Raw genomic sequence first — 12,018 nt, 5'->3', positions numbered from 1 at the left:
ATTAAAAGGTTTCATCGGTCTATTAGTGAATTTAATAATATTTTGTTATTTTAATATGAATTTGTTTTGAAGTATATACTTTTTTTTATATATTCATCTTGTGCTTTCGTCTTTATTTTATCACGAAAACTCTTAATTTCGTCCCTGATATATTCAACAGTATCAGCTTTACTAGTTTTCAAATAGCTATGAGATAGATTTTTTTCATTTGATGGTTATATGTAAAGAATCAATGTTATCAATACAATCGTGCTTATAATGGCAAATCAATATCTTAAAATATTTCATTGCAGATGCTTCACCTTATTATATTTTTCAAAGCATCACCATCACCTCTGTTAACAATTTGAGTTAATGTTTCATATAAACCATCCACTCTTCATTCTGTGTGAATAGATCTTTATTTTCTTTTAAATTAAAGTATCTTTTTAGCCCTTCTTTTATGGTTTTGTTCCAATCTTGATCGTAATAACTGAAAAATCAAACAAATTTTATCTTTGAGCATTTATGGAACATCTCAATTTTTGTGTAGCAGAAAATATCGGCCATATTTCGATCTCTTACCGGTGCTTCATTCTTTACGAAATACAACTATTTCCAAAGGATTAACAAGTAGTTGCTATAAGTTGCTAGAACAGAACGGACATCTGGATACTACATATGACGAGAAAAGGCAGATTGAATTAATTAATTTCATTACTTAGTTGTAACTTACCAAGAGACTGCTAAGAAATATCATTGCGTTAAGGGTACATGAAATCGACTTTTGTTAATGTCTTTTTAAGTGTTACAAACGACAAGGTCATTCCGTGCTTATACGAGTAATACTCGCCGAGTATTCATTTCCCACCTGCCCATAGGAATTACATACGTGTACACTGCATGTAAGTAGCTCTATTGTAATATTAGTCGCTAGTCAAAAAACATTGTATAGTAAATACTCATTGGTATGATTACAATTGAATGGATTAAAGATGTAACAAGCTTGTTTTCAAAAAATAAAATTTATTATCTACTTGTTACATGTATAAAATTTGATATTTTTTATGTATCCTGGTTTGTATGAATAAATAAATAAAAAATTCCATAAAAATATGGAGCACAATTCGAGGCTAATGCTTACACTTTCTTACAACAAGCTTGATGCTTTTGAATTCGACACGGATGGAACCTCCTCTTGCATTTATTGCACGCGACAAGTTGAGCCTGGTACTCTTCCCAATTGACCTCAGCTTGATTGAACTCTGTGAAAAAATTATAAGCGCTGTTACACGAATGACCTAAATTAAAGTTAAAAGTAATTTACCTTTGGGAATTGGAAGTTCCTCGTCTTGATTGACAACGAGCACTGGAAATGGTACTGGAGAGATACTGTGGGATTCCACATTATGTTTGCAATCGGTGTTCGTAGGTGTTCTTTGTAATTCATACTTGGGTTTCATAGGGTCAAAATTGTCCTAAAGTAATAAGTACATATTAGCGTATTAGTACATTAGTATAATGATACACATCAACATTGTGTTTTGTAGTGTAATTATATAAATACTATACATTACTTCAAGTATTTCACTTTTGCTATGGTTCTGTTGTTCTTGATCAATCGACTTTGACAATTGCCGCAACACTTCTTTATCATCTGTTTTGGAAACTGCTTTGTAATCTTTAACAGGTAAAAATCTTTCTATTATATATAAACTATTCATATACAATCAATTGAATTGCTTACCATTTTCTTGTGTTTCGTATTCACAGCTTACATTTTTATTGCTGTCAATACATCTCAAAGATAACATATCATCTTTTATATGTTGGATATAATCATTTGTGTTCTTCTCTACATAATTCATTTTATCATTGATTATACCTTTTATTTCACTGGATTTGCATCTTGTTAAAGTTTCTTTCTCTGTTTCCATTTCCTTCTTTTTTCTTTTTTCTTCATTAGAGTAAGATCTCAACTTTCTTATGTGATTACTAGACACCTCATTCTTTTGTCTGTTTTTCTTTTCAGTAACAAAATTCTTTGAATTCTTCTGCTCAGTTTTATGTTTTGCTGATTTCTTCTCATCTCTTATTTCCTCAATTTGTTCTGGCGTCTCTTCTTCTTCGTCATTTTTGAATAACTTATACTTTCTTGAGGAAAATTGCAAGGGTGAAAGCTTATAGTGTTTTAGACTAGGGGTTGAAGTATTGTCTGGACTAAAGAGACCTTTGTAAGGAGCAATCAAATTTTTGTTCTTTATCTGTTTAATTTCTACTTGGTCATTTCTTACTTCAATGTTCTCTAAATTTTCTTCCTTTTCCTCTACATTCTTCTAAAAAGTAGTGAAATAGTAATAATAACGTAAATAATAAAAATAGCAATAACGAAAGAATATTTACCTGATTCTTACAAACAGAGTTGCCACATTTGCATAGTTCACTGCATGAGATGTTCTTTCTAAAGCAACCACAGCGTTTGGTAGCACACTTGCTTTTACATTGACATCCACGCACAGAAATTGATGATTCTCCAACACTATTCTTACTCAGACGACCGTTTTCAATGGTGAGAAGCTTCACTTGTTCCTCAAGACGTGCTATCTCCAACATTGTATCGTGTGTTTGTGTTGCTACATTTCTCTTTTCACTGAAAGCAATATAAAATCCAAAGAAGGACCGACGAATAACGCGAGTATAATGTACAAATAAAGATTATGAAATTAATAAATTACGCACCTTTTGGTTTTTGTGTGTGACATTTTAATTCCACTGACTTCTGCTATCTTCTGGCGGTTGACGGTTTACGTTTAAATTCAGAATCGCAGAGGAGGGGGAGAGCAGTCGGGATTGGGAGCACTGTTTGACTCAGTTTTGACTGATCTGACCTCATTATGATGTTCCTTTTCTGTCGGTTATTGTTCTCGAAATGGAAAGTGAAATCTCGAGATTTGATTCGAAACATTTGATAGTCGATTTCTCTACGATAATTGGAATAGAGAGTCTAATATTTTTAAAAGTTTGGACAATTTTATGATGTACATTATTACCAAACAGAGCAACTGTGGCGCCACAAACGAAAACAAAGATAAGTCAATGAATGGATAATATAACAAATTAGTAATTTACAATCATTATGCGGTATGTACTTCGAAACATATAATGAAAGTGTTATTAACATGTGATAGACACTTCAGAAGGGGATTCTGCGAACTGAAATAAAATTTCAGCCTCGTTCTTAAATCATTATCACTATATTATATCTGCATGTAAAATCATCGTTTAAAATTTCCTGCGGTAATTGGTAGTATATATTTAGATTTTATATTTTCATCTCAAGACCTGATTAGCTGTTATAGTTCTTTGCTTTGTTTATACATATATACATATATTCGCTATTTGTGAAAATTTTAAAAAATGTTTCAAGTAAATTTCACAGAAAATTAAATTCTGCACAAGAAAAGTGAATGCATTCTTTGTATATTTTCTCTAATAAAAAAATTAACAAGAAACTTAAATGACTTAATAAATTTTAATAAATATTAATAACAAATATTAGTTTTATTTAATATAAAAATGAACTTTAATTAACATAGATACATAAACAATATTTTTTATTTTTCCTACAGATAAACATCGCGGAAGCATTCAAGCTGAGATAAGAAATCATCAAATCTTACGTACACTGAATATATACGATCAACTACAACACAGGTGCATGGGGGCAACCAAAGACGATGACAATGAAGAGTTAACAGTCTATGAAATTGTGTCTTGTACGAATTAATGAAAGTCTATTTTATTTGTAATATATTTCATTAAATTAATGCAGAACAGAAACTATGACTAATTGTTGTGCTCGAAACTGTAATAATACAACTAGGAAGGATTATATTATGAAAATCTTTTCACGCGATCCCAAACGCAGAGCACAATTGGCTGCAAATGTAAGGCGAAAAGATTGGTTCCTATATTTGTGAAGTTTGTTTTGTAGCTTGTAATTTTATAACAGTTTAAATTATTTAAATTAAACTGGAACATTCTGAATTTTTGTTATAACTTCTTAATAAAGCTCTATATGACCTATGTTTACATAACATCTTTTTCTTACTTTGTGCCATAGAATATACTGACAAAGATTGAACGTTAAAATCTTGGACACCCTGTATATTATTACGTAATCATACGAACATAGGTATGATTTGTGATGGCGCTACCGCATTATTCTCCAATAAACGACGATAAGAAGGAAATTCAAATATAAAATGTGACGTTATGGTCATAATTGTATATTTCGTAGCTTATGTATATTTTTATTCAGGCACAATAGTTTAGAGTAGGTACAGAGATAACGAGAGTTCCCATAAAATTCCTCGACGAGAGTTTAGTTTGCGAACGAAGCCTCTCATAAGATTTTCTCCAATTTCATGTAGACAAAGTCGAAGCTCATTCAAAGGGACCTCCCTCTCTCTTTCTCGTTCAAGTCCCCGAGCCCGAAATCTGCATGCAGACCCCGACAATAATACCCTAATACCCTATACGTATATACTCTAAGATTTTACCCACAACCAGCCAATATCTCTAAATCCCAACACAGAGCTATGTAACAAACCAATAATAGATGCATACACATAACTAGAAAATTACTGGTTAAATTAAGGCCACTTTTCAATTGTCGTCACAAAATATTGTATTCTGAGGGTTTGTCGCAAAAATCGTAAAACCACAACACATGCTTTGATATTAAAGTAAAATTGTGAAGAAGATAAATATCTATAAAATATAAGTGTATAGGGTAGAGAATGAATGTTATATGTGTCATCATTAATATATCACTAAGTGTACATATAATTTGAATATGGATGTTTAAAACATTGTAATGGAGTCAGCAGAATTATCAGAAGAGGTCCCTCTACGCGGGCAATATACAGTAGATGATTTAGAAATTGAGATACTACCACTTATATACGAAATAATTCGTAGGTTTGTGTATTTAATAAATTTATAATTATAATTATACATATCAATATATTTCTACATTATTTATTAAAATAGCTCTATCACATAACCTACATGTTTATAAATTTGTACTGTCGTAACCATTTTGACATTCTTATTTTTAAAATACACATATTCTGTATATATTTCATGTTTTTATATCTACAACAAACACTAATTTGGTCTTTATGTGCTATTGATTCTCATTAACTCACCACTTTAATATTAGTAAGACATTGCATTGAATGAGGCAAATAATGTGTTTAGTATATTAAAGATTAGGATTATTGATCATTTTGCTTTGTTCTAATAAATCATTTTTTAAACAAAGGTGTAATAGTATTTTATATTTTCTTCATAATATATTATTTTAATTTGTCGGGTTAATTTCAAGTAAAAGTAAGTAAAAAATTACAACCGGACAATTTGAGAAGACAATATTAGGTCTTTAGAACTGTACTGTATAATAATAATATTGTGCAATACGCATGTTTCATTTATTTTTAGCGTCGAGAAAGATCCACATGATACTACACAAAAAGCCAAAGAATCCCAAGATACAAGTCATAAAATATTAGAGCTTCAAAAAAAATTAGATTCTGCAAGGGCACAGGTAAAATATATGTGTAAAATGTAACATTGAAATAATTTATAAATTTTATTTTACATTATATTCTTATATTATAATATATATTATATTCTGTGTAATAGAATGTTATCGGCAAGAGTAAATTTATAATTGAAATTTAGTATACGTGTATAATTTATAGGATACAATTCTATTAATATTTGCTGTGCATAATGGATTATATATACCTTCCAGATTAAAAGGCTACCAGGAATAGAATACAGTAAAGAGGAACAATTACAAAAATTAGAAACACTTCGCAAACAGCTTCGGCTTAAACGAGAACTTTTATTGAAATATCGTAATATGTGCACATTTGAAGTTCCAAAAGTGTAAACATAAATTTAATTACAGGTAGAAAAAAAACCATATCAATATGCGTTTTTTCCGAAATTTACTCATGTACCTCATGAATAATGAACGTTTGGTCAACAAATTGGCAGAATCGAAGCCAATCAGAAAAACTGCACAGTTCGTAGTATATATATTATCCAGAACAGGTAACTTACATAGAATGCCTCGTATTACAAATTCTCAAGAATTTGCAGAACTGTTGAAAAAGATTGCTCAAATATTAAAAGACGATTTAAAGAAGATAAAGGATGACATTAAAAAAAATCCACCAAAATAACTGCAATAAAAACATTTTATTTTAGAAAAAATAGGTATGTAATGTACAAAAGATGTCTGTAATTATTACGTCCTGGAGAGTAATTAATAAAAATATGTTAAATCTTTTAAACGTATCTATTTTACTAATTTAAAATTAGTATAAACAATTAAACTTTTACTTTATCACTCTAATTAAATTTACAAACATTAGATGTAAACATATATTTTTAAGAAACTTTTTATTATTTTATGCTTTGAATACAGTGATGGTATAATACAGGCATGGGCGAGTAATTTCACCTGCAGGCCACAAGCTCCACTACGCTACTCCATGCATATTGCTACACATTCCATGACAGCCCCGCATGGAGACAATGGAAAAAATGTCACATCGTTTGTCGTGTCGCGTGGGTGTGTGAGGGACGAGTCATGCGATTCACGCGACTCACCCATGCCTGAGTATAATATATATAGTATATAATATTGTAACACATTTTAGAAGCGAGTTATAAAAGGATTTATACTAGCTGACAAAATTAATGATCTTGTAAATTGTAGTTAAAATGAATGTATAATGTCACAAAGAAAGAACATCTGAATATATTTTTCTATATTTCTGAGAACCACTAAAGAATATCATACACAGTTGACATATATGTTTTAAAGGAAACAATCATTCATATTTTTTATATAGATTATATTTACTTAATATTCTTTTAACATACATTGATGCTTATAAAAATAAAACACTTTATAAATAACACTGTATGTATATTTTCCTCATGTTTTTAAAGCACTATACAGTTTAATTTTAATAATTTAGTCAAAACATGAAAGACAATTTGTACTCTAATAAGATTGAAAGCACGATGTGTGCCTTAGAAGTAATTCAGGGGTTCTTTCTATGTTGTAGAAGAAAAACGTTATTCTTTAAAAATATAAGTAACCCCTAAGTATAGTTTTATACACAATATAAATAACTCTTGAAATAATACACATATTTATATAAACAAAATACCTTTATATCCTCGGTGTTAATATCTCCAATAAGCAGATAAAAAGAGTGTAAGTTAGAAATTAATCGTGCACAGGAAAGCACATATAATGCAAGATAGATTTTGCACATAAAATTAGAAAACATGTTTCCTCACATTATACTTACAAAAAATACATTATATTCGATTTAGAAATACTTTTAAAGCTATAATTTCTATTATTTTGACTAAAATTATACTCTTTTGTCTGCCTATCAGAGATCTATTACTGGAAAATGTTCATAAGTTTTCATTTTAATTTAAACAAATCAATCTCTAAACAAAACTAAATAACTGAATTCTCATTTCTCGAGAATTTTATAATAATCTGTAAATGTAAAGTGAGTGTATGTATGTACATGTATATGAATTTTGTACAAAGAAATTCTGTTTACACTTTTGTAGGAGGATTCTGCTCTGACAGAGGTTGAAGAATACTGTTCGCAGTATTATGAGGTCGTCCTCCTCTGCGCCCTCTACTTTTTTTATTCTGACTTATACCAGACTTTTGTAATAAATTTTCTTGTTTTGATACTTGTCCCTCAAGCGAAGAACCCGTTGGTGTTGCATCTAGTGACTAATAGAAGGAAATAAATGCATACACTTAGCATACAAAAATATAGTTCATTTTGTGAATATAATATATATTTATTAATAACGTACCTGCATTACGAAGGAAGAACCTTGACGATTTTGAGATTTATTTGGTTTATTAGACCTACTTATTTGTGTAGTGATAGTATTTGAATATGGAATAAGTTTTAAAACATTGCCAACTGCTTTTGTACGCCCCTCTCTAAATACCATTCTTTGTCCTGGTTTTATATATTCAGGATGTTTTATAAATCTAAAGCGTACTAAAGCTTTATCACCGGTTCTTAGGCAATCTTGTGACATAGAAATTATAGACGCTGTTTGTCTTATGCTTCCACAGTGCACTGAAAATTATTTGATGTAGCTCAAAATATCAAAATAAAGTGGAAATGAAAGCTAGGAAGAGAAACGAAAGATACCCATTGCTTGATAACAAGAACTAATTGTTGTTGGATGATGTAATACAAGAATTTCTCCTTCAAATTCCCAGCAAGCTTGTGGATTCAATGCTGGTGCTACCATCACCATACCTTTTCGAATTTGTGACCTTTTGATCTTTTTTAATGCAAAACTTGCAGTTTGACCACCTCTCACTTCACGAACAGGCATTCTCTTTCTATGAATACTTTTTACAGCAATCGGAATGAAACGACCTAGAGGATCAGGACCCAGCAGTAATATATCATTTAATCTTATAACACCTTTTAAAGTTGTCCCAGAAACCACAGTACCAACGCCCTATAAAGATATCAAAATGAAAATATGATTATTTTAATAAGAGTGTTGCAACTAATTTTTAAAGTCAAATATACAATATAACACTTACTGGTACTGAATATGTATCATCTATTTGAAACTCTGCTGGTTCATCGTCATGACTAGTTATTCTTGCAGTTAGTAAATTCAGAAACATTTTAAGAAGAGTTAAGTTTTCACCTGTTACATTTGACACTTGAAAAATAGGGCACAACCTATATAAATGTATTAATAGTTAAAGTAATTTTAACATTATGAGAAACGAAAAGCGAAACCAGAAGCTCACCGTTCTGATACAAAATTAGTGGCGCTAACAACAACATCATCAGATGTCTTAACGGTAACCGGCACCTTCCTACAGCCTGGCGATTTTAAGATTCTTATTAGCAATCTTAAATTTTCTTGCAATATGTTTGGTGGACACATATCAATTTTAGTAACCACAACAAATACTGGTACTGATAATGCTAAAGCTAATCCTAAATGCTCTTTTGTCATTCCAACAATACCAGCATTTGCTCCAACCATTAACATACCTAAATATATTTATAATACTTTTATGTAAAAAATGTGGATATACAAGAGTGAACATCACGCAATGATTAAATAGTATTACCAAAATCGGGTGCATGTCCTGTCATTCCGAAAACAGTAGTTTTTAAGTATCTTTCATGTCCAGCAAGATCAATAAATGTAATAACCTTAGAAGATTTTTCACATATTTTCACCCAATCTAAAGATCCATGTTCCGGCTTATTTACTACATTACCTGAATATATAATTTGACATGTGCACATAATTTTATAAAAGCTATTAAAATATTAAATATATGAATACCATACCGACACTATCAAATCCAAGAATGTCATTTCCAACTGAACTTGTACGTCCTGTTTCAGCCTCGTGTTTATGACGAAATAATTTTTGACGGGCCAAACCTCTACCATTATCAAGTTCTCCATGCGTTAGTACACCTAAAAGTGTTGACTTTCCAGCATCTACGTTACCAACAACAGCCACCCTAAATTTAAACTCTGTTATATTAATTCTTTTTATGTATCTATAGATAGATTTTGTGATTGGTTGCTCATATCATTTTTATAAAATTAAATAAAGTTAATCAAGAGAATCAATATAATTTAAAAAAAAATATTTCACATAATATTGTGAATTTAGAATTTTAATGACTGTGTATTAGAAGACCAATTATAGAGATTTCTTGTCATTTATATTACTCCAAAAGGTAGTAACCTAATTTCTAGGAAATCCTGTCTGTCTAAACGTCTTCGTACTAAATATTGTCCTACAAGACCTTGATCTACTTTACTTTGACGTAAAAGCACACAGTCTGCTTCTAGCGTAGCTGCAAGAGATTGCAAGGTGGCAACAGATGCTTCATACTCATCCTCCTTTAAACCATCCTCTGAACCATCTAAAATATCATTTATATAATGATTGTTTTTGTAAGCATTTTTAAATATGAGCTACGATATGTATATACAAACCTTCACCAATACCAATATCAAAAATTGTTTCACTGCCACCATCTTGAATTCTTTCTTTCAAACGCCTAAGTAGTAATTCGTACTGATCTTCCGATGGACTAACTAAGACATTCTAATATTCGTTACAAATTAATATGGTTATAAGTAATATAATAGATTAAAATTATGATAGATTAAAGAACTATACCTTTCCTCTTATGTTAGAATAATCCACATTAGATACAGATACATGATCTTTTTCATGTAATTGTTTCATAGCTGATGTAATAACAGTTCCATTTCCTGCCATAACTTATATTTATTGTTAAATATATTTTAATAGGTCAAAGAATTTTTCCTATCAATTCTATACAATTATGTGTATAAAAGTTCTTTATAGACACATCAGTGTTATAAACATTTTCCAATATTTGAATCCAAATTTTCTTCTATAAATTTCTGATATTAGCATATGCATAACTGTCATGTAATGATTTTAGTATTGTTATTTATTAACTTAACGAAAATGTATCCTGTAGAAACACTTCATATAGGTTTTTTTATTATAGCTCTGAAATTTAATCAGAAAAAATGTATTAATTTCATAGATACAACAAAACATTTTATTGTTTCATAATTAAGATTGTCAACTTCCTTAACCTATTTCTAAAATATATTACATACAACATGCATATAGTGTACCTAACAATACGAAGTTTGAAGAATGAATTTTTAATAAGATATAAAAGGGAGTTTATCGCGCGCGTTAACTAAATGATAATATTAATATTTTGTTCTGGACAAATACTTTCTTTTAATACTCTAAAATATTCATGAAATGTAACATAAAAAAAATTTTTTGTTTATCTTTAAAGAAATATGTTATCAACTGACTTTAAAAGCAAGTTGTTGCATATCAATTTCGGATGTAAGAGTGAATTGACAATATGAAAGTTAGTAGTTTATTTAAGAAAGGATGAGCAAACCCATTTACCAGATATAACAAATAAACGTTGTGAACTATTTGCGTAATTGTAGAGCAGAACTTTACATGACAGAAGAGATTGATACGCTTACGAAAAAGCTGTCAACGATTGCGCGATCTCATTCCATCCGAACTATAGAGCTATAGTGTGTAATTGTGTGTATATGTACATAAATATATATATATATATACTATATATAGTAATCCTGTATGTACACATGCATACAGAGATCGTAAACTCCGATTTAGAAAGTGTAGAAAAGTCTCGTGTAATCCATCTAATGCACACAGAATACTAGAAGCGAAACTCCTGTTAGAACTTTTGATGTTTATGACTTAAAATCGTTCTTGGAATTTCTACACAAGACCATTGTGACCAATGATGTTAGGAATTCTACTTGAAATCTGCTCCAAGTTGCGGAGAGGAGACCTCACAAATAGGATTGGACGATTCCAATGGATTGCCAATAGAAATCCATTGGCATCATCCAATCCCATTTGTGATGGGCAATTCTCCCATTTCTACTTTCCTGGAAGAAAGTCGTAAAGCGATAGGATGTTGGAGCTCTGGCTCTCTATAACCTTTGATGTAAAATTTAAAGATTTCCTATTTCAACGCCGTTTGTGGTGGAGAGATGAACTTTTGATAATTTGGCGCCAATGCGTAGGTTATCCGGCTATTCCAGTACATACAGTAAATTCTCCCTAAAAGTCCTAGTTACGGGTTGCTCTGAATTTTACTATGCTAGTCATATGTTCATGTGACTTATTGCTACGTCAGTCGGTCAAACGTGTGATGCAGCACGCAGCTCCTTTGACTCGAATTCCTGAAAGAGAACTCATAGTACAATGACATAACTTTTTTAATTTTAACATTTTGAAACTGAACTTTTTTAACATATTTGCTGATAGTTTTCTGATTAAAATGAGACAATACATGATATAATT

At 30.3% G+C, this 12,018-nt stretch overlaps 3 protein-coding genes and 1 long non-coding RNA gene across 5 annotated transcripts; 2 read left to right on the top strand and 2 right to left on the bottom strand.

The window, feature by feature from the left end:
- Window positions 1-985: 985 nt before the first annotated feature.
- Window positions 986-2,858, bottom strand: LOC117227999 (uncharacterized). Of its 2 annotated transcripts, none has more exons than XM_033483611.2 (6): window positions 2,719-2,858; window positions 2,383-2,629; window positions 1,727-2,315; window positions 1,557-1,660; window positions 1,307-1,457; window positions 986-1,244 (listed from the first exon to the last, which is right to left on the bottom strand). In XM_033483611.2, the coding sequence occupies exons 1-6, from the start codon at window positions 2,739-2,741 to the stop codon at window positions 1,120-1,122; spliced, it is 1,239 nt and encodes a 412-aa protein (XP_033339502.2). In that variant the 5' UTR covers window positions 2,742-2,858; the 3' UTR covers window positions 986-1,119. The 2 variants fall into 2 exon arrangements, with proteins under 2 accessions (XP_033339502.2, XP_033339503.2); XM_033483612.2 differs by having other exon boundaries at window positions 1,727-2,312.
- A 284-nt stretch (window positions 2,859-3,142) lies between these two features.
- Window positions 3,143-4,076, top strand: LOC117228001 (uncharacterized). Its single transcript, XR_004492211.2, has 2 exons — window positions 3,143-3,276; window positions 3,609-4,076. It is a non-coding gene; the product is annotated as an uncharacterized LOC117228001 (long non-coding RNA).
- A 600-nt stretch (window positions 4,077-4,676) lies between these two features.
- Window positions 4,677-5,976, top strand: MED9 (mediator complex subunit 9). Its single transcript, XM_033483666.2, has 3 exons — window positions 4,677-4,962; window positions 5,485-5,590; window positions 5,801-5,976. The coding sequence occupies exons 1-3, from the start codon at window positions 4,859-4,861 to the stop codon at window positions 5,939-5,941; spliced, it is 351 nt and encodes a 116-aa protein (XP_033339557.1). The 5' UTR covers window positions 4,677-4,858; the 3' UTR covers window positions 5,942-5,976.
- Window positions 5,977-6,439: 463 nt separating this feature from the next.
- Window positions 6,440-11,238, bottom strand: GTPBP1 (GTP-binding protein 1). Its single transcript, XM_033483600.2, has 11 exons — window positions 11,080-11,238; window positions 10,294-10,656; window positions 10,107-10,218; window positions 9,853-10,033; window positions 9,444-9,622; window positions 9,218-9,370; window positions 8,888-9,137; window positions 8,672-8,816; window positions 8,265-8,583; window positions 7,915-8,189; window positions 6,440-7,828 (listed from the first exon to the last, which is right to left on the bottom strand). The coding sequence occupies exons 2-11, from the start codon at window positions 10,393-10,395 to the stop codon at window positions 7,643-7,645; spliced, it is 1,902 nt and encodes a 633-aa protein (XP_033339491.1). The 5' UTR covers window positions 10,396-10,656; window positions 11,080-11,238; the 3' UTR covers window positions 6,440-7,642.
- Between the last annotated feature and the right edge of the window lie 780 nt (window positions 11,239-12,018).

Source organism: Megalopta genalis, chromosome 2 (genome assembly GCF_051020955.1).
Source record: "Megalopta genalis isolate 19385.01 chromosome 2, iyMegGena1_principal, whole genome shotgun sequence".
Classification (NCBI taxonomy): Eukaryota; Metazoa; Arthropoda; class Insecta; order Hymenoptera; family Halictidae; genus Megalopta; species Megalopta genalis.
The sequence above is the reverse complement of the archived record's forward strand: the minus strand, read 5'-3'. Positions and strand labels throughout refer to the sequence as shown.